Source organism: Podarcis filfolensis (assembly GCF_964270895.1).
Source record: "Podarcis filfolensis genome assembly, chromosome: 1".
NCBI lineage: Eukaryota > Metazoa > Chordata > Lepidosauria > Squamata > Lacertidae > Podarcis > Podarcis filfolensis.
Genome location: NC_139604.1, coordinates 44,034,636 through 44,056,573, shown reverse-complemented (window position 1 = coordinate 44,056,573; position 21,938 = coordinate 44,034,636). Strand labels below are relative to the sequence as shown.

Here is a 21,938-nt window from a genome sequence, read left to right as displayed (position 1 = left end):
CTGGACTTGAGACAGAGAAACAGAAATTGATATTCTCCCATTCATACTTGCTACAGTGCTTTAAATTAATATATTTCGATAGTATTCTGTCCTGTATCTTATGATAAAGTTTACATCATGCATCAGCCGTGTACTGAAAAGACAGCTAAAAATGACCTTGCTGGTAAAAAATTAAATTGGTTGTATTTTGCATGAAAATTTACTTTAGCAATTGCATTTCTCCCAGGTTTCCATTATTTGTGAACGTCTACCTGATCTGCTATGAAGGGAAGTCTATCAAAGAGTTCATCACTTGTTTGCAAAGTCATCCAGAACACATGTAAGATAGTGCTGTGACTTGCCAGTTAAGTATCTCTGCACGAGGATACTGTCAGTTTGACCATGCTGAATAAAAGCAAGCAAAACGATATCATCTGTACTACGTGTTCATTGTCATAGGCTATACAGAAAAACAGTGTAACTATTTCCACAGAAAGTGAAGTCCGCTAGATACTACATCTCAGTATAAACTTCAGAAGCCAGGGAAGTGGAGGATATTACATAGGGCTCGTAAGTTGAAAATGAGGGTGTAATCTCAAAGTCACTCATGAGAATTCGGACATGGAACAGAAGAGTGTGTTCTTGTTCAGGTGCGCTTGTTGAGCCTTTTGTTAAAGACCTCCAGTGAAAGAGTGAAGAACCTCCTGAGGCAGTGTCTTTAATTTCTGAAGCTTTCTTTCCCCTGAGTGACACATGTTTCGACTTGGATCTACTGAAGCCAAAAAAGTCTGGCTCGGTAGTGGAAATCAACTTGTGAAATTGAGTGGGGTAGAACTTGGCAGGAAGGTCACTGTCAAGTCAAAATGCTCTAGGTATCGTATGATGTTTTGCCAGTCTCCGCCTCCCTTCAATGTCTCCACATCTTGTCCCATGCTTTCCTGCCCACTGCCTGCCTTGTTCTTTGTTGGCCTCCTTGGGATTCCTGTCTTTCCCCCGATTCCAGCAGGGATGGGGGAGATCTGCCCCACCAGTTCCACTTCCTCTGCCCTGTTCTTCAAATCCTACTTCACCTCTGCCCACCCTCATCTTAGATTTCTCTTTCTCAGTCCACTGCTGACTCTCAGCTCTTCTTTCAGCTGTGTACCTATTGGTAGCTTCCCCACAAAACTATGCTATCAGTAACAAACTGCTTTCCCTCACAGTCCTGAGGGAAAATGTAAGCTCACGGAGGAAAATGCAGTTATGTGGAGCTTAAACACACATGGAAGCTAGGTCAAATTCCCATGAGGCAATTTAATACCTTTTGTTTACAATTTCATTTATGAATGAAATAATTCCCATGAGGTATCCCAAAGTGATAGCAAAACAAAGTAGAACAGTACTGAAAAGTTTAAAATAATGGCATGCTTATCTCTCAACTGAATAATTCAGTTTTTTCGGAGCAGCTGCAGTGTATTCTACATTTCTCGCTACAGAACTCAATTTCTTTCTAGAAAGTGTGTAAACAAAAAGGACCAAAGATATATTTTTTTAAGACAAGGTTCTTTAATTTGACACTAATGCTCAAAGTGCTTATGCTAAAAGAATCTTCCACATATTTTAAAAATAATAAAATCAATTGCACATATAAACACCATACATAATCCAGCTTGAAGTCCACTCATGACAAGAAGTGGAAAAGAATAGTTCTGCATAAATAGTATGTTGTATCAATCGGCAAAGTACAATTTACATGTAAAAATCTATGTTGACATTTTGTACTACGGAGTGACAGACTGCACATATATACGGACTCTAACTGTATTACTGTTCTCAGTCATGATCCTGGTTCTCAAGAGATGTGCACCCGCAGACAGTTCTCTACTGCTCATCCACAGCTTATACTGGATTTTAAACTACCCAGCTATAAACTGTATAACATTCATAGAAACTAATTCAGATAAGCATAGTGTCTGCTTTGGCCCACATATGCAGAGATAGGTAAGATCCCCCCCCAAACAATCTATACCTTATTCAAGTCACACAAAATAAAATAAGATAAAATGTAAGTATGCTCTCATAAAACCCTGCCACGAGATCAAGTTGGGAACCTGAAATAGAAAACAGCTCACTGGCATGGAGAAACTTGTCTAGATAAAATTAATATTTCAAGTAGGTTTATTTTGAGCATATCTGTACAACAACTGGGGCCTAACACAATGAAATTATTTAAAATGAGCAGCTTTATGTAGGAGATTGCTTTAACATTCATTTCCCTCCTCATAACCAAGATATGCAGCATTCTATAGTATCAAGTAAAACATAGGTCATTATTTCCTTATGACATTTCATCAGAAAACATATTTCCCTGTTTAGAATGACTGGTAGGCTAGTGAATGCCAACATGGTGAGGAGTCTTGTTAGGCTAAATACAGGAATGCACCTATTGTTTGTGTGCTTGCCAAGAAGAAGAATGGTGGCAGTGTTATTTTGTACAGTCGTACCTTGGAAGTAGAATGGAATCCATTTCGGAAGTTCGTTCGACTTCCAAAGCACGGCTTCTGATTGGCTGCAGGAAGCCTCCTGCAGGGAAACGGAAACTGCAGAAGCCCCGTCAGACCTTCAGATTCTAAAGAACGTTCGCAAACAGGAACACTCACTTCCGGGGTTGTGGCGTTCGGGAGCCAAAACCTCTGAGTACCTAGGCGTTCAGGATCCAAGGTACGACTGTATTTAGAAACATTGTGGGTATTTAACTGGACACAACAGGTTTCTGTTGTGAGCCACCCTGTAATCTTCGGAGGAAGGGTGGTATACAAATTTAATTAATGATAGTAATAGTTGAAATGTAAATACAGCTTAACTCAACTGCATCTACTGATTCCTGTCCTGAGTCAGGGATGTGCTCTTATATTCTGTATTTTGAAATAGTCTATGGCTTCCTACTGCTACTTTTGCTCTCTTTAAAAAACAAACAAACACCACCCTGACCCATTTTTGATGAAACACTCAATCGCATTCTAATAAACTTGAAATCTCAATGCATCCCCAAAGAACAAAACGTACCTGAAACAGAGAGGCAGTTTTATGAAATTATTTGTTCCAGTGTGGGAAACATTATTCTACTGCAGAATCTAATCTAATTTGTCTAATATGAGGCGAGAAGCAGTTAATACATTTTATGAATGCCTCAAGCATAGCATCAACTCCCAATGATCCTCTCATGATGAGCTACCCTCTTGCATCTTGGAGTTGCTAACATGACACACATGCATACACGTGTACATTGTACCATGGGAAATTATTTGGAGAGGGAAAGATTACCGTATTTTTCGCTCCATAGGACGCACCGGCCCATAGGACGCATCGTTTTTTTGGGGGGAAATAAAGGAAAAAAAATTATTTCCCCCCCAGGTGCTTGTGGTGCCGGCAGCGGGGAGAAGCGCTCTTCTCCCCGCAGCCCGCCTCCAGACCAGGTCCGGGGACAGCGGGAAGACGCGCTGTGCCTCCCAGCTGTCCCCGGAGCTTGTGGGGCAGGCAGCGGGGAGAAGCGCTCTTCTCCCTGCCCCCGCCTTCAGACCAGGTCCGGGGACAGCGGGAAGACGTGCTGCGCCTCCCCGCTGTCCCCGGAGCTTGCGGGGCAGGCAGCGGGGAGAAGCGCTCTTCTCCCTGCCGCCCGCCTTGAGATCAGGTCCGGGGACAGCGGGAAGACGCGCTGCGCCTCCCCGCTGTCCCCGGAGCTTGCAGGGCAGGCAGCGGGGAGAAGCGCTCTTCTCCCTGCCGCCCGCCCTCAGACCAGGTCCGGGGACAGCGGGGAGACGCGCTGCGCCTCCCCGCTGTCCCTGGAGCTTGCGGGGCTGGCGGCGGGGTCTCCCCTCTCACTCTGCAGGCTTCAGCGAAAGCCTGCATTCACCCTATAGGACGCACACACATTTCCCCTTCATTTTTGGAGGGGAAAAAGTGCGTCCTATAGAGCGAAAAATATGGTATCCTTTTTCCTCCCAGGCATGATGCTCCCTTTCAAAAAATGCCACTCCAATAGAAGGCTTTTCTTTCTGCAGACTGCAATTGCAAAGGAAGCTTAATGCCGTTTTGGCTTGTAGGTGATATATAAATACATAGCTCTTGTTTCTCCAGCTGCTCTCTTCAGGAAGGTTGGCTGCTTGTTCTCCCTGCCACAATGCTTGGGTGAGGCAGGGCAGCAAACATGCTTTTTGCCAAGCCTAATTTCAGGAGGAAGGGCGAGTGTGCTGCCCACAACAGCTTCTCTGGTTGGCAAATGTGCCCAAGGACTTGTGACCCCTGCTCAGAAAAATGTCCAGAAGCAGTTGAGATATCTACAATGGTAACAGCAGTGGTAGCAGACCTTGCTTCCTGCACATGAGATTGTTCTGTAACAGTAAAATATGTTTTAGATGTGTTTACCTTTGCTAATCAACCAGAATTTGTCTAACTCATAGAGGAGAATAGACTACTTATATTTTAACTGAGGAGCATTTCTTTAAACACAGTAATCAATACCAGTCACATCGGTTAGGGCTGTGGATTATAAATTGCTACCATGTTCTCAGATATAACTAGAATCTCATATTAAAACTGTATTTTGCTTTCATAAGATGCATAAAAGCAACTAATAGCTGCATGCAAAGGAGCTGGAAGGTAACACAGCCAAATGCTCTCTTAAGTTCTGGGCTAACATATTTACAAACTTGCAACTTTTACGGGGACCTTTAGATATTTCTCCATTTCATTACATTCTCAGATGGACAAATGCCTAGCAGAAGAAAAACCGTTTCTCAAACAGGACAATGTTCTATTTTTACGACACAAATTCATTAACATTGGTAAAAATGCCTATACACAAAGTTAGCCAAAAAGTTGATACAGTGCAATTGTTTTGCTTCAAGACAAACAATGAGAAAAATGTTCAAGTATATAAAAGCACCCTTACAAGATGCTATTTAAGTTCTATTATTATTGCACAGATAAGAATTAGTCTTTACTCCATGTTCCATGGAGCCATTTCCTATTAGTTGAGCTATAGATCTATTTAGAGAATTCTCATTCATATTCAAATTGGACATATTTAAAGCATTTCTTAACCCTAATATTTTATTGCTATTTCCATGCCTTCCCTCCCCCGACCCCCGCTTATTTAAGGCTAATGTCGTGTGTAATATAAATAGTATATTTATAGTAGTATACAGATATTCACATCATTGGAGGAAATCCCCTCTCAAATGCTTCAGTCAGCTTTCTCATGCTTCAGATAGGAAGCAGTTTACTGACTAGCTGTATTCACACAAACCCTCTTTGTAAAAATAAGGTTTATTTTAAGAAAAGAAATCTAGCAGGCACTATTAGAGCAGGGGTGGCCAACCTTTAGCTGTACTTGGACCCTTGACCATCCAAGTTATGGTCCAACAATCTGGTTAGCCACAGGTTAGCCACTCCCCATGTACTTTCTTCAAAGAGACTGCATTTCTTGTTAATGGAAGAGATCCCCTGATTCCACTCAAGTTTCCGATCTCACTATGCTGATCAGCCTGCTACCACTGCACACTTTTTGAGAGAACTGGAAGATTTAGGTAAACATTTGCTTCTCCTAGTGCAGCACTGCTTTCAATGGATCAGAATGCTCAGCCAGGACCAGGTGTGAACCCCTCCAGTCCCAAGGCAAAACCAATTTGTGCCAGTTGCCAGAAAGAAAAGTTATCAGAACTATGATCCCTGAGGGTTTTTCAGTCTCACGGGAACAGATTCTTCATCTACAAGTTGCTCACTGACTGACTTTTAGCAATTTCCTGGTGGCACAAGCAGCATACTTTTTTTAAAAAAAGAAAGTTTACAAGTCTTCATGTACCCAACATAACTGAGCTCAAGCAATTCTTTCACCCAAGAAGCAGAATAGGGCCCCTGATATTAGAAGCCCACATTTTGGCCCCAAAGGTGTCAGTATGGAATCTGTAAGTATCACAGTTTGGTGGTGTGTTTTTTTTAAGCCCCCTCAAACTTAATTATGAATTCAGTGATTTCACTCTTCCTCTGGCCTCCTCACCTAAGTGTGTGGAAACCCCCCCCCCCCAAGGACTGGCTGTATACCAGCATTTGAAGAAGGCTAATGCAGTGAAATGAACATTCATGAATGAGGGCTACTCCTTTCTTCAAATTACCTTGTAAGAAACTGAACATGAGTAATCTAACCCAAAACAAGTTTACTTAAGAATGTTCAATCCTAAACATGCTTGCTAGGATGCAGATCTTCCTAGCAAGTATGCTTAGGACTGAAGGCTTAAGTCCATCGAAATTACAGCATAATACTTTAGTTTAGTGGTTGGTCTTCAACAAGTTAAGGGGAGATTAAATATTTTCATTATTTAGAATATCAAAAGTGCATGATGTGCAGCTATTGAAAAGTTCCTCCATATTCTGAGCAGCAGATACTTCAGAGAATACAGTAGTACCTCAGGTTACATACGCTTCAGGTTACAGACTCCGCTAACCTAGAAATAGTGCTTCAGGTTAAGAACTTTGCTTCAGGATGAGAACAGAAATCGTGCTCCGGCAGCGCGGCAGTAGCAGGAGGCCCCATTAGCTAAAGTGTTGCTTCAGGTTAAGAACAGTTTCAGGTTAAGAACAGACCTCTGGAATGAATTAAGTACTTAACCTGAGGTACCACTGTATCTTCAAATCACCAGAGTGTACAAAGCAAATAACAGTTCTGGAAGCATCCTAAAGCTGTACCAAAAGGCTAACTCTTTGGATACATCTGCAAGAATCCATAAAGCCACACTAGGCTCAAGTTATTAGCAATGATGGCGACTTATTTTCATGGCTTTTAAATTAAAGGAAACTCTGAGGTATATCTCTAAGGATGACAAAAATTCTGCTACCAGTTTCAGAGAATTCTGCCTATCAAGAGTGCTCCAGACCAGTGGCAACATAACACTACTGGCGATTTTGTTCCCCACAATTTGTTACCAATGTAAAAACAAAACTTTAATACTGGCACTTATTGAGATGACGCTGTAAACTTCGCCTCTCTTGGGATGGAGGCTGTTTCTCCAGCACCTTCTGCCTGTGATCAGCCGGCCTTCTTGCCACAAGGCAGGTGGAGATGTGTTTGCTCTTCCGGATAGCTGCCTTTGAGAAGAACTCAAATGGAGTGTACTCTAGACGTGGTCTATGGGGTAACCTGGGAGCCCAGTTTAACTCCATGCACAAAGAAGAAATCCAGCCAGTAGCGGAAGCAAGTTCGCTATCAATAGCCATAGGGTTACTACCAGGCTAGGGGAACAGGAACACAAATCTAAAATAAATTTTAAAATGGTATTAGCATAGTTTAAGTACTTCTGCAGATGCTGTTCAAAATAGTCCTTGACAAACAGGAATAGAGGCAGATGCTCTTTGAGAGGTCTAAACTTTCATTCATCATTTTTCCAAACTAAAGAAGAGAAGGAGGGGGAAAGAGTTTTCCAAAGCCTAATTGAATTGTCTGCTTTGGTCCTGCTCTCCTCCTCTAAAACCACTGTAGTGTAAAAAAGTGAACTAGTTCTCCTGTTTGCTAGGAATATAATTCTGAAAATGCTACAAAGAACATCACAGCAAAACAAAACAAGAACTCTCTATTTCACTTAATGACTTTTGAAGGGTTGCTTACCAATAGATGTGAGTCTTGTTAAATTAGCAACTGGAGGAGGATCCTGCTCAGGTGGGCAGAAATCGCAGAAGTCTGAACACGCTGGGCAAATTAGGTTCCCAATATGTACCCATCCATTCATCTGAATATTCACTGTTAGGATTTGACCTGAGCGACTGCACAAATATGACTCATCCTTGACCCAAACAGTCAGCCCACGGGGAGAACAAGAAACCTAAGAAATAAAGTTGGACTAGCTAGATTATTGCAAGCATTTATTTAATTTTTAAACCAAGTCTTTTAAGAGACATGTTGCTTGTAGTCGAGCTGTCAAAAGGAAAAGCTAGAACAATTTGTGTGTACCTTCACTTGTTTGCATGCAGATTTGGAAGATGACAGATTGTTGGTCAGGCCGTGTAAGAGGGTATCTGCTCACTTTAGAGACTTATACTGTTGGCATAAAACTAATGGGCATGAGGTAGGGAGGTATTTTGACTTCCACATGACTATCTGGTCTAATACAATTAGATACAAATATAGAAACATGTAATGACTAGTTAAGAGCAATAATGATTTCTAAACAACGCAACTTTACAAAATGCAACCTTAAACTAAGAGCTCCTGGAGTTACCTGGTAACAGCCACTGCCCCAGTCAGGGTAACTGAGTTTCTTTCTGCATTGTTCCATAACAAAAGCTGACTTCTGAATGAGACACACAGAATTTGGTCCATATTTCTCTGCACCATAGTTTTTGAAAGGATCTAAAAAACCAGGAAAGCACTGTTAACACATACTGTGGACTACTAACCAGCTTCAGACTGTGATTTCAGATCCTGGTTTCTGAGCCTGAAACAAACCTGGGTAGACTCAGATACAGACGCAACATGACAACCATAGGTTAAGCTAAAGAAGCTATGGGTTTCCATTACATTGGAACCCAAAATTTCTGAAAGATATTAAAGGAAAAACTAAACACAAAACCAACTGACCTGGTTGATTTTCGAGTATTCTACAGTCTGAACTTCGCTGAAATTCACCACTTAAGTGCCAGCTAAATTCCTGACTGAATGGACAGAAGTCTGCAATTTCAACAGACCCACCATAATAAGGCAAATCTTCTGATGGTACCCCATAAAGACGGTCAAAATACTGCAAAAGATACAGTGACAGAGGCAGCTATGAAGGTAAAAGAAGCAAAGTCATATCATCACCATCACCATCACCATCACCATCACCATCACCATCACCATCACCATCACCATCACCTGGTAGTAATAGCAAACTTTCACAACAACGGCAGAAACCCCCATTCTATACATTGTATTCATGTTAAAGAGAACCAAAGCACAAAGCTATAGTTGCTACTGCCATTAATAATTTTTATTCTAGGATCAACAGTATTGCTAGGTACTGCACATACAAGCCTGTTAAGCACGACAAATGCATTCTCTTTTGACTGTGTGTTGTCTGAACCCTAAACTATGGTTAATCTTAACTATGGTGAGTGGAAACAAGCCAGCTGCTTAAACTATGATTTAAAGTTGACTTGTTTCAACAAACTACAGTTTGTAAGTGATCCGACAACAAATCAAGCTGAATCTAAAATGGAAGCAACAGCTTCCAAATTCTTCCTTGTGGTTGCACTGGAAGAGAAGGAGGAAGTGCCCAGCCCCTCTGCTTGTTCTCATGTCTGAATGAGACTGGTGGTTCATAGAACTCACATAGAGTCACACCCTTTATACCTGATATTCCTGAGGAAGCTGTTGTGGGAATTTCTGTAAATTGCACACTGCCACTGCTCTTTGGTCCTGTCTACAGGTTAGCTGCAATGGATTAGTCCGCAGAGTGTCACAATATGGATCCACCAATTCTTTCCTGTGAATAATGTTGAAAACCTCAATAAGGGAACTGTTAAAAAATTTTTATACAACACTTAACAAAAAAACCAGTACTAACCAGACAAACATTAATAGGCTATTGCAATGCCAGTGGCATCACATACCATGCAATCTAAAGAAACGTATTCTTACCTTCTCCTCTTGTGATCAATCCAAAACTTACAGCTTTTCATCACAAAGTCACAGCCTTTATCTCTGCCCCAATCAAGCTTTTCTGCCATGTTGTAATTGGCTTTATACCAGCTGTAAACATATGTTGAAACAGAAATTAATTATTGTACTTCTGAACAGTCAGCAAAAAGTTATTTCAAAGCTCTTGCATGTGTTAATCAAGCTACCCGATATGAACCATTTCCTAATGCAGGTAGGCACACGTATTGTCGTCTCCAAGATTGCTGCTCCTCTTTTGGCTTAAGAAGCAAAGCCCAAAAATGGAATTGCTCTTCTCCTTCAATGAAGGAATAAACATTGAAAGGAGGAAAAGATTTCAACAGCCAGCACTAATGCCACTCTAAGGTAATTTAAACCTGACTAGTTATTGCCAGCCTTTTCCATCCCCCATTATCCACTTACAACTGGAGGGAAATGCTTGAGAATTATGATTAGTTCAGGAGTATCCTTAATTTGACTCTACAACTTCACATTGCACTAGCAGATAAATGCAAAATGAACGGAGAAATTTCAATTTCAATTTCATGTTAGAATTTAAGTTATCCAACTCAAGGTATAGGCTTTTCACGTGCATTAAAAATAGCTGACTGGCAGATGCAAATCCAGAATGGAAAGATTAATCTTAAGACAAAACCTCACATGAAACTCCAATATTTACAAGAACAAGGAGCGGCAACAATATCGACAAAATGATTTGCATAGAAATGTTGCATTGTTTCCAAAGCCTAAAATTCAAACACCTCCAACTACATAAGTTTCTTAACTATATATTTAAGATCTGTCCAAACAAGGCATATTTATGAGAAAACCAAAACCAACTATACATCCTTACCCAGTGTCTTCCATTAATGCCAAAGTGATGCGGGAGAAGACCCTGTTCTGAGTGTGCGATCCAGTCATAGCTTCATTCTGAAAAGTAACCACCCCAAAAAAACCCGTAAGCTTCATGACAGAACAGGAACTCATTCCTCGTTTTGGGGTGAGGGAGAAGAAAGAATGTGTGGGCATAAACACTTATTACACAGGCCCATTAATTGTTTCTAACATTTCCTTGGTTATTTCATTTATGATCCCTCCCCATGGAACGGTCTGAAGTGATTTACATGTATGTGCTATCCCTGGGCCAACTCAGATAAAGTCTGGGATAGTCTTCATCTCCACTTAGGAGGCTTGATGGTAGAGGATTCAACAGGTGTTTAAAGCCAGTGAAGACGCCACCTCCCAGGTTTATAAAGGTGTGGTTTCCAAAGGGTAGGCACTGCCATGCCACACTAGACGTCTAATTCCCACACTGTATGGGATAGGCTTCCTGATGAGCTGCTATCTGCAGGAGGCCCTCTCGCCACTGTATAAGCTGACTACAGAATGAAGAGTTGCATGTAGTCAAACACTAGGGGACTGCCCTAAATTGCTCCTCTGGTACTGCTCATTTAAAACAAATAGTAAGAAATGGCAGAGTGGAAAGGTAAAGACAAATGAAGACAAAGGTAATAATAACAATATATATTCTTTATATATTCAATATATATTCTTTATAACGCATGGTATTCTTTCACAAAGCAAGCTGTGCCGCTCCTCTTTTAAAAACTGCTTTATATAATCCCATTTTATCTAGATTGCAGTGACTGTCCAATTAACAAGTTCTAAGGGAAAGATTAAATAAAAATTTGAGGATGGGGGAAGGAATCTTTCCAGTGATAAATCCTACTTTTAAACTTTCATCAATCTGTCGTCCTGAAGACAAAGTATCCGATACCACAAAAACCTGCATTTCAGTTTATGATCACCTCGCAAAAAACCCAATAGCTACTGTATTATAATGAGCTGTACTGACCTCCAACAATCTCTTTTCCCAATGATTGAGCTCTGTACCCATGCCACCTTGATTTTCAAGTTCCATCCCCTCTAGAAATTGACATCCGAAGTGTTTTCGGGCCTCCTCCTTCAAAAAGATGCACCAGAAGACCGCTGTCAAAATAGTTAGCAATACTCTTCCCTGAGAATCAAAACTAACTCCCTCCCCTCATATTTTAAGTTCCCAGGAGGGGCTTCCTTGCACAGATTTCCAATGAAAAGGGTCCCCCAATTCTTCTTCCTATATGTGTTGAAATGTAAGGCTGCTATCACAATGTGGTTCACATGACTGGCAATAGGCAGCCATGCTGGACAGCAGAACAAGCAGTGTGGGTGGCAGGTGCCCCAGGCAAGATGTTTGGGAAGAGAGGCGCTTCATAGTGTGGTTTGCCCAGCAGCTCCCTGAAGTGCTTCCCCTGTTAAATACAGCTGCAGCAAGTGTTAATGGAGGGAGGAGGCACTTCAGAGAGTGGTTTTGGGCAAAAAGCCCCTCCTTTAAAGCTTGGGGTGAGTGGAAGGGCAAGGTGTAAAGGGAGGAGGGGGGATTGTCAAAGGGGTTAGTGGGCAGGCGGGGTTAGTGAATGGAGCGAGCCGGAGATGGAAGCTGCTAGTAAGAAATACTATTTAAAGTTCATGAAGCTGAGAATAATAATAAAAAAAAAGTTTAAAAATTAATTCACCTATATGAAAAACATAACACGTTCTCATCTCATAAAACCCATAATTTAAAGTCTTCAGAATGATTCGGTTATTTGAATCACTTGAAGAATAAAAAGCATATCTAACAGGTAGCTATGCAAGCCAGAGTGTGATCAGGCTTTTGCCCAACTTCCTTCCGCTTTAGTAGGCTGAAGGAATACAAGCAGCAACCCAGTCTGCTGAAGTTTTGTGTCTGTGCTGTGGCTTCATGCCACTCAGGTTCTATGGTGGCATGATGGCAGCTTCCATGCACAGCTTGAGATCTTTCCTTTAGGTCTCTCATTTCTTTGAACTGATATCTTTGGCACACCTGCAATATCCGGAACCAACCCCACTCCCATGTCTGTGGGTGGCCTTGTTCTGGTGCTCTAGTAGTTGGAAAAGGGCCAGCCACTTTACTATTACAAGGATTGATCATTTTTCTAATGAGAATTATTCCTTTTGACATGCATTATTTTACCAGTAAGCAGCTTGCCAGGGATACTGGGAGTAAGCTATTCCTATAATTCTCAAAGTGTTAGATAAACCTCCTAAAGAAGGCAAGGCAAATTGTATAGATGTCCTTATCTGAGGAAGTTAGTTAGATTTATTCTGATAAAAAGTGAAAATGATACTTACAACTACTTTAGGAGTTATCAGAAGGAATACATTGTGAAGCAGTTTCTTATTGCCCCGTACATCCCATAACCGCACAGCGCTATTTACTACTTTATTGCTCCATTGATATACACCAAGGCTGTAAGGAAGGCAGACTGAATTAACTTGACTGGCAAGCAGGATCAATTCTAAATATGATAAACAGGCTGATATCAGCAAATGTTAAATGCATTTCAAAAAAAAAAAATATTAAACATGATAACTGTGAAGCTCATGACAGCTGGCTATGAAAGAGGACATGGAAGAAAAATCAGCCAAGGAAACAAATCAACTGAGTCACAAGGTATTAAAATGTTGACAAAAGAATTATTTCGCAACTATGTCACATCACTTCCTTTAACAAAACTACATAGATTCATAAAGTCCAACATAGATTTCAATATATACATAGATTCATAAAGTCCAACATAGATTTCAATATATACCTTTCATTAAAGGGTGGCAATCCATTTTGAGATGGGGCAGTCAAAGGATTTCCATCATCATCACGATAAAATGCAAACAGCCCAGCAGAAAAACCCTTTAAGGCAATGCAAAGTCATTTATATTATTTACCATCAACATAAGAAAGCATGTTTTGCCTAGAAGTTAACAAACCTCAAAACAACAAAAAAAGTTGTCTGAAAGTAAAATAAACATACAGTGTTGGCTAAGTTCACATCTATGTCTTTTAGAAGAGAAACAAAAACAAATAATTTTTTGCATGGTGCAACACAAAGATGTTGCTAGTATTTTAAATGAATGCAACAAATAACATATCTTACCAGTGCATGAATGATTTCATGTTTCACAGTAGACAGCATGCCAGCAAATTCTTGTGCTTGGGTTGAAATCATATTCGGACAAAGATTAGCATACCCTGCAATTGGTCTGGGAAATAATGAAAAATATATTTCTATAGAATAAAAACTTCACTGTCTTAGGAACATGCTAAGCTTAAGAAATGAATACAAACAATGTGCACTCAACAACAACCAAAAATCTAAATTTAGAATGCTAAAGTGTGTAAGCAATTGTAGTTTCACCATTTACACAACGGGCAGCAGAGTGAAACATGCTTTCACTCAACCCCCATCTGACCACAAATTAAATAGATTTTGATAATGGTATTGCTAGTAAAATCTCTTAACAAAGAGAAGCAAACAATAGAGATGAAGAGTGCAACATCTACTTTAGTAGGCGATTCTTCTAATTTCATGATTCAGGCTACAAACACAGGCATCTACTGCTCAAAAAAGGAAATTAGAACAGACAATTCTAGTTCCATTAAGAATTAGTCATTAATTTGAGCAGCACAGTTCATCTAGTAAACTGGTCAGTTAAAGCCACCTTTGGGAGACATTACACCAGTACACTTATAAATGAAAGTTAATTTGGAGGGGGAAAATGTTACCTGTCCATATCAGCTTCTAGTTGACAGTATGCTGCATATGCAATAATATTTTCTTGGCCACACCTTTCAGTAGTCAGAGCACTAACATATAACACGAAGTCAGCATCTCGAACCCCTTCTTGGTCTCTTACACCAACAGGTCCACAATCCAGCATTTCATTACACGCCCTACATTGCTAAGACAATAAATTTAGAGGAAATTAGTTTCAAACAGACATAATTTAACAACTGTCTTCAGTCTAACAGAAGAAATTTGGTAACCAACTGCTCAGAGTTGAGGCGCTGAAATCAATGGCCATGACTAATTTATAGAATCATAGAACTGTACATTTTGAAGGGACCACAAGAGTCATCTAATCCAACCCCTTGAAAGACAGGATTATTTTGCCCAACGGGGGCTCAAACCCACAACCCTGAGATTAAGAGTCTCCTGCTCTACCAACTGAGCTAGCCAGCCATTTAATAGGCCTGCTCTGAGCATGACTTAGATACAACCCATCCTCCTTTCTATTTTTCTTTATCTGACGGAAGAAAGATATTAAGACAATGATTTGCCACACTTATATTGATTTTGTAATACTGCTCACAGCCAATATCCAAAGGGTATAGTTGCACCTGATTATTTTTTTTAAGTAGCTTTTGAAAGCTTTACCCTCCCGGAATCGACAAACGCTTTTTAAGAGCCCAAAGTTCAGAAAATGGCAAGGTGTGTTAGGACCAAATGATACTGAAATAGAGAATGACATTAATGAATGCATAATCATTTCTTCCAGCTTTTCTTTTGGAAAGCTCTCATGCCTACTACACTGTCTTCCAATCCAGAGACATCCTTCAGATTGTGAAAGTGAGGTGTGGTGTGTGTGTGTGTGTGTGTGTAGTACATAGCTGTCAACGTTTCCCTTTTTAAAAGGGCAATTCCCTTATTCCGAATAGGATTCCTTGCAAGAAAAGGGAAAACTTGACAGCTATGGTGTAGCATCTGAAGATGCTGTAGTACATTATATTGTGACATCTTATTATCATTGCCCATATGTAGATTGTACAAAGCACATTGTCTGCTATGGTCTACATGCACTGTGGTTAGCCTTAATATCTGCTGCCAGAGAATTTACACTGCGCGAGATATATGATCACTCTTGATCTGTTCAAGGTTTTTAAAAATGCAGCTTTCATCCGGTTTATCCAGCCGTTTTGTTAACTCAAGGAAAACTAAGGAAGTAAACACTGAAAAGTGTTTAAACAGGGACTGCCCAAAACTTCTTTTATTTAATGAAATTGAAAAAAACCATTCAAGTCCATTTAAAAACAAGACATTAAAACTGAAAACAATTTTAAAAAGTAGCCAAGGTCCATCAACATAATATACTTTTGAGTGTTACAACCCCACAATTTCTCTGCACTCAAGCTGAAAATTCAATCCTCTCACCAATCTGTTGAACTCAGCTCCTAGTCCTCTCATCCCTGTTGATTCCCAACATTATTTGCTCTTCTTAACTTCACTTTGCTTGATGCCACTGATTGATTTGCCTTGATACCACAGTTAAGTACCAAAGGAAATGGAATCTTCTCATTGTGATACTATAACGGGATTTAAGATTATACCCTTGCAAGTGACAACTGGCACAGTTGACTCACAACTTCTGTTCAGAAATTTGCCACTTATAAGAGCTGCTATGTTTTTTCCGGCCAGGGATGTTAACTGTGGATACATAGTGCAACCATTCTCATAAGACATGTGCTGAGAATTAAGATATTTTTATTTGTCCAGGAATTTGGATCATGAAGTGTTATTTGTGCTACAGAGCTTTATTGCTGCTGTCCATTACATTTTCATTTGTTGGGTTTAGGAGTGGTTTTATTATGATTATAGTATTATATAATTGTTGTTGTAAGCTGCCCTGTGCTCCATTTTGGACAAAGGCTAGGGTGTAGATCAATCAGATCAAATCAAATAAAAGCAAACCTTGCTCAAAGGAACATGTCCCAGTTGTTCCTTTAAAGTCCTGCCCTTACCTGCCCCTCAGGTATGATATCAGGTGCAGGGCAGGTAGGCATGGCTTATTGAAAATGAAGGGTGCCTGGAAGGCCATCTTCGAACCATGAACTGGAAGTTCCCCACACCTGGGCCGCCGAGGACTGAATTACCTGAAGGTGTTCCTCAGGAACTGTGACTGGACCACACTTTGTATATTCTGCACATGCTTTTCGGCAGTATCGGTGAGGGTCATCTTTCTTCCTTAAATATTCATTTGTTACACACTGTCTTAAAACAAATCAGAATTACAGATTTAGTTATCAATGAAATGGATGCATAGAATAAACCCACATAACAGAGAAGCTAATGTAACCAAGTTAATTTACTTATCAGAATGGAATTACTCTTAGTGGGGTTTTTTGGGTGGGTGGGTGGGAACAATTCTGATCTACAGGCAGAATATAATCTTAAATACAGATTTATGTTGACACTTACTATTAAACAACCCTAATCCATGTACATACCTGCTTAATAGAATGGTACCAGTAGGTTTCCGTACTTGAAATGTCTTCTCTAAATAGGAAATAGCTTGCGGGAAAAGCTTATTCTAAATGTGCAGAAAAGAAAAGTCTCTTTACACCAAAAAAAGAGAGAGATGAAACTAGATTCTAAAGAATGAAGTCCCAAGTCTCACTTACTAAGTATATTTTCACAGCTTTGAACTGAATGAGATAAGCATAAAAGATGCTGATTTTATTGTATTATCAGACAATACTCATGTATCCTGAACTTTAACAAAATCTGCAGCAAGGTGACACAAATTAAGATTTGTAGCATACTTCAGAACTTGGTTCACACACGAACTCTGGCTAGTGCTAAAACCACATTTATCATTTCTGTAGTTCTTAATGCTGCTTTTGGTTAAAGTTGCCAAGGTAAGGGAGAATGGAAATTGCACCAGAGAGGGAGGAGGAGGCTCAGTTTGCTCCTGATCACATAACCACGGTTAGGAGAACACACAATGTTAGGTCTGCACAAATTTCAAAAGCAGTTTCAGATATGGAGCAGGAAAGCTGTTTAGAAAAGTTAGAATACCACTTACAGTCACGGATCATGCAGACCAGTGGATTGGCGCAATTAAATTAGAACTCCATTCAGCAATAGGCATGACTGACATACATGCAAGAAGAAAGAGTCACATACCTTTATAAGGTGCTTTTTTTCAGGTGGCAATCTATGAAGAAAGAAAACAATAAGGGCAGGGAATTGTTTCTTTTCTATTTGTATGAAATACTATCATCAAACAAACCCTTTCCACCTATAAAACCAGTTACTCCAGACTCAGTCCTGCAACACAAATCTGTCCCCCTTAGCTACGTATTCCCTATTGCCTTGCCTACTTGTTTGGTGAGGAAAGTAGAAGGGGGACAGGTCTTCCTAGCTATCAGCTAATTCTCCAGTACAGGTAAGATGTCCCCAGGTTGGACATGAGCTCTCCCTAGTGCTTGAATGCAGGAACTAAAAACTGAAGGCATCTCCACATGCGGGGAGAAATACCTCTCAGGTAGGACCAACAGCCCCTTCCCACTCAGAATAAGAATTTTAGAAGGCTGACATTATACTTACTCCTCAATACTTTTGTCATATACTGTCTTAATTCTTAGTTGTTCATCCACATTTCTCTTTATAACACGATTTTCTTTAAGATAAACTTTATAGATAACCTAAATAAAGAATAAATAGATTTGACTCAACAAAAAATATAAGAAACAGATGCATCTATCAGATTTATTTACTAGTTTCCTTTGCACACACACCCTTTACTATAAAGTTCCAGGGTTATAACAATAAAAAACAGTAATAGAAATGACACGGCTATTTATTTTGCTTGATGCTGAGAAAGCAGTTCACAAAATATATTGCTGGGTTCTTTTTGTTGCTTTGGAAAAGTTTGGGTTCCCGCAAGAGCTTTATGAAATAGATTATTTCATTTGATTAAGAGAGAGGAACAAGTCAAAGCTGCCCTCTTTTTTTGATATTCAGTTTGTGTCTAGAACTGGTGATTTGTGCAATTAGGCAGAAAAGACAAATTCATGGCTTTGTACGTGGACAAGTAGAATTTAAAAATGGCTACATATACAGATTTTTTTTAATTAGGTCTACATAATCTATATAAGAATTAATAAAAATTATTAATTTTGGTGAAATTTCTGGCTAGTTGTTAATCAGTCAGAATCCAAAATAATGCCAGTAGGCACTATAAATCTATGTAGTTTATGTGCTAATTGGCAATTTTGTTCATGCCACGGTTGTAACATATTAAAGCTCAACTGCTGCCTATGAGGGGGAGGATGTGGCTTGCTCCCCTCCCCACTTTGGGGGGGGGTATATGCGTCCTTGGGGTGGTGTGTTGCTTGTCACTGTTGAATATTGCTGTGCCCCTGTAGCCATTTTTCCTTGGCATATGCGGCTGCCAGCTGCAAGTGTGGGGTTGTAATCACTGTTTGGGAGTGCCTGTGTGTGCCTGTGTGTTTGTTTACAGTTTCATGCTGGGGCATGCTTCTGGTGCATATGTGTTGATGACTGGTCATGAACAAGTAGAGCCGGTTGTGTATGCCTGGTGGAAGGTGGCAGGTTTGGCTGGTGCTGGCAGGGTTATTATAGATGCCGTGGGTGTCTGTGTCACCTGGCATGTAGGCCACAGCCTCTCTGGTGGGGGGGGGCGGGACAGTTGGATGAAGAAGTTTTTACATCACCAGCAGATCACTGGTGGCCACAAAACATGGCAGAGTCTGGAAGTTGTTTCGGATTATTATTTTTACAAACTTTACTGAAAACTTTTAGAACTATTACCAAACAACCTGTTGTCTTCCAGGACAAATGCATGTACAGATGTTAAGTCTTGTATGGAGCCAGCTACACGGCATCAAAGCAGACTTTAAAAATATTTTCCTTTACAGATTAAGCTCACATCCACAGGCTATATGTCTATCTAAAACAGAGTTTTCCAAACTTTTCATGTTGGTGACACACTTTTTAGACATGCATCATTTCATGAAACAGTAATTCAGTTTTGCATCATTTCGTGAAACAGTAATACAGTTTTACTAGCAAACCAGAGGTTAAACTAACCCCTTTCTAGCCCCAAGAGGAACATGGGGAGTGTACCTACACTGCAGCCGACACACTAATGTGTGGTGACACACAGGCTGCTGTGATTGAGACGGAAAAGAGATTCCTGTACAGTACTGTTAATAAACAGTTACAGATAGGTAGCCGTGTTGGTCTGCCATAGTCAAAACAAAAAAAAATTTTTTCCTGCCAGTAGCACCTTAAAGACCAACTAAGTTAGTTCTTGGTATGAGCTTTCGTGTGCCTGCACACTTCTTCAGATACACTTCTTCAGATGTGTATCTGACGAAGTGTGCATGCACACGAAAGCTCATACCAAGAACTAACTTACTTGGTCTTTAAGGTGCTACTGGAAAGAAAATTTTTTTTTTGTTAATAAACAATATAAATTCAGACCATATGGAATCAAATCCTCCCCCCCCCCCGTTATTCCTCTTATCACCCTCCAATGATGAGCTGAGCATTACATAAGTGCTATATTCCACACATATTGCATCCAAGTTTCTATGGTGGGAGGGAGTCACCCCCCCATTGGAAGCAACTATTTGTCTTGTTGCTAGGAGTCTTACAGCTTAAACTTCTCTGTTAGGCCATAATCCTATGTACGCTTAATTAGGAGCCAAGTCCGATTGAATACACTAAAATAAAATCACATAAACAGGATAAGATTTTCTATTAAATCCATTACCACTGAAAATATCAAGCATTTTTACAAACCAATTTTTCTGTTAGAGAAAAGTAATGACCATGGGATCTTGATGGGTGGGTAATAACAAAATAAAGAATATGATTATTTCCATTTTTAACTTGTGCTATGGGGTGGTTTTTTATGGGGTGGTTTTTTTAAAAGTGCATCATTAGTTTAGCCGTCAAGAGAATCCTGTGTGCCATAAATGGTGCACTACTACTGAGAAGAATTAAAGAACAGAGCATAGCGGCTTCCTTCAGAAAGAAAACTAAGCCTAGCTTTTAATCTCAGTACTTTGTCAATTGGATCACCTTGGCTTTCTACAATAAAGCAGCAGAATAGGCTGAGTCTCTCAAAACAACGGGAAAACGACGTACCTACCCCGCGAGGTAAATGCCAAAACTGTAGAGCCATTTCCCTGCCTTTAGTCTAACAATGACAAAAAATATCGGAGCGGCACAGCTTAAAGCTATTTTCCCATAGCGTTTCGCGGTCCTCCTTAGGAAAAAAATAAGTTGCTGGGATGCGTGGAAGAGACAACTGGCACCAACCAACAGGTTACTGCTTTGCTGCAAACCGCGACACGCATCGGCATTCCCAAACGAAGGATCCCAAGGAAGTGGAGGAGCGGAGAGTTTTAAATCAGATTTCCGAAACCGGTCCCCACCATCCTCACTTGCATTCAAAGCAGGAACTTTTACGAGCACAAATGCGAAAAACCGGCAAAACAGGCGGCTGACAACCCTGCAAACGCGGCAACCGGCGGAAAGATGCGCGGAAGCCGAAGGCGAGTCCTAACCATCATTGGCATCCGCAGGTCGAGGCGGAGACCCCGTGTCGCCCTCTTAGCCCCCCCCCTTCCAAAGACCCGCCTCACCTCCCTGGCGCTGGGGATGCGGTGGTGACACACGGGAGCAGAAGCGGCAGAAGCTGGGCCGCAGCCAAGCAGAAGCAGCACCGCGAGGGCGGCGGGGAAAGCGGAGAGCGGCCGGGGAGAATCTTGCAGAGCCCGCCGCCTCTTCGCTCCGGCCGCCATCTTGACAGCGGCCTTCGCTACCGCCGCCTCTCCACGGGCAAGGTCGGTTCCCCCTTCCCCGCGAGCCAGTAAGAGAGCGCGGAGCTGAGAGGAGCGCGGTCCTATTGGTCGCACCTCTTTACAGGGCGGGGCGGCGGCATCAAGAGAGGAAAGGAGAAAGGGCGGGGGGGGGGAGTCCGTGACGTGACGCACAGTACTGCAAGCCCAGCCAATTAAGAAGAAGGAGGGGGAAAAACCCTGCCGCCGCAGCCTGATTGGATGTCACTCCAAAGGGTAGGACGTAAACTGGCTGGGAGGTGGAATGAGGCATAAATATTCGCATGGGTTTGGAGAAATTAGGTGAAAGCAGAGCTAGAGGTGTGAGGCGCGTCTGGGGCGCCCCGTGGTTTCTGGAACGGGGAATTCGAATTTGACGAGGCTACAAAGTAGTTAGTGCCTCATCTCTCAAATTCTGAGAGGAAGGTGGGGAGGGGGAGAGTAAAACTCATTCGTCATCCTGAACGTCAATTACAGGGTTGCTTTTATATATTTTTTTAACTTCAAAAATAGGCGTATAAATGGATTTCCATGACACAAGCATTTAATTATAACCAAGCAGAATTAAAATAGGCAATAAAGCAACCCCATTAAAAAATGCAGTAATTAAAGCAGGGGATTTCGGTGCATGCAGGTGTAAACAGGTGTACCTTCAATACTTGTATTCTAGTTAGCAGTGCATCCCATAAGAGCGGTGTCATCAGGAATAGATGGGGTGGAAGCTGCCATATTTGGGAGGGGTTTTTGCTTGTGAATTGATTCTTCTGAGTCTGTAAAGTGTTAAGGTCACAGATCTGAGAT

At 41.0% G+C, this 21,938-nt stretch overlaps 2 protein-coding genes across 7 annotated transcripts in view; one reads left to right on the top strand and one right to left on the bottom strand.

Moving 5' to 3' along the window:
* LOC310749198 (glycerol-3-phosphate dehydrogenase 1-like protein) overlaps nt 1–407 on the top strand; it is a 29,853-nt gene extending 29,446 nt beyond the window's left edge. For all 4 annotated transcript variants that reach the window (XM_083585796.1, XM_083585795.1, XM_083585793.1 and 1 more), the window contains one exon: nt 227–407. In XM_083585796.1, coding sequence (XP_083441922.1) covers nt 227–323 — 97 coding nt within the window. In that variant the 3' untranslated portion in view covers nt 324–407. The remainder of the gene's footprint in view (nt 1–226) is intronic.
* Nucleotides 408–1,504: 1,097 nt separating this feature from the next.
* LMLN (leishmanolysin like peptidase) lies at nt 1,505–21,155 on the bottom strand. Of its 3 annotated transcripts, XM_083583627.1 has the most exons (19): nt 20,943–21,141; nt 17,872–17,969; nt 17,449–17,479; nt 16,770–16,852; nt 16,416–16,533; nt 14,271–14,446; nt 13,642–13,747; nt 13,303–13,397; nt 12,839–12,956; nt 11,502–11,609; nt 10,500–10,576; nt 9,629–9,739; nt 9,341–9,473; nt 8,588–8,747; nt 8,229–8,359; nt 7,619–7,832; nt 6,940–7,267; nt 3,949–6,422; nt 1,505–3,283 (listed from the first exon to the last, which is right to left on the bottom strand). In XM_083583627.1, exons 1-17 carry the CDS (start codon nt 21,099–21,101, stop codon nt 7,167–7,169), a joined length of 2,019 nt encoding a protein of 672 aa, XP_083439753.1. In that variant the 5' UTR covers nt 21,102–21,141; the 3' UTR covers nt 1,505–3,283; nt 3,949–6,422; nt 6,940–7,166. The 3 variants fall into 3 exon arrangements, with proteins under 3 accessions (XP_083439753.1, XP_083439752.1, XP_083439754.1); XM_083583626.1 differs by having other exon boundaries at nt 3,949–7,267; nt 20,943–21,155; XM_083583628.1 differs by having other exon boundaries at nt 3,949–7,267; nt 20,447–21,117.
* Between the last annotated feature and the right edge of the window lie 783 nt (nt 21,156–21,938).

Bases quoted from the DNA above. Each gene is read 5' to 3' on its own strand.
- LMLN (XM_083583626.1), bottom strand. From the start codon at position 21,101: ATGGCGGCCGGAGCGAAGAGGCGGCGGGCTCTGCAAGATTCTCCCCGG. The intron at 16,534-16,769 runs GTATGTACATGG...ATTTGTTTTAAG, and splicing joins GGTACCATTCTATTAAGCAG to ACAGTGTGTAACAAATGAAT. The intron at 11,610-12,838 runs GTAAGTATCATT...ATCTTTTTGAAG, and splicing joins TGATAACTCCTAAAGTAGTT to GAGGAGGCCCGAAAACACTT.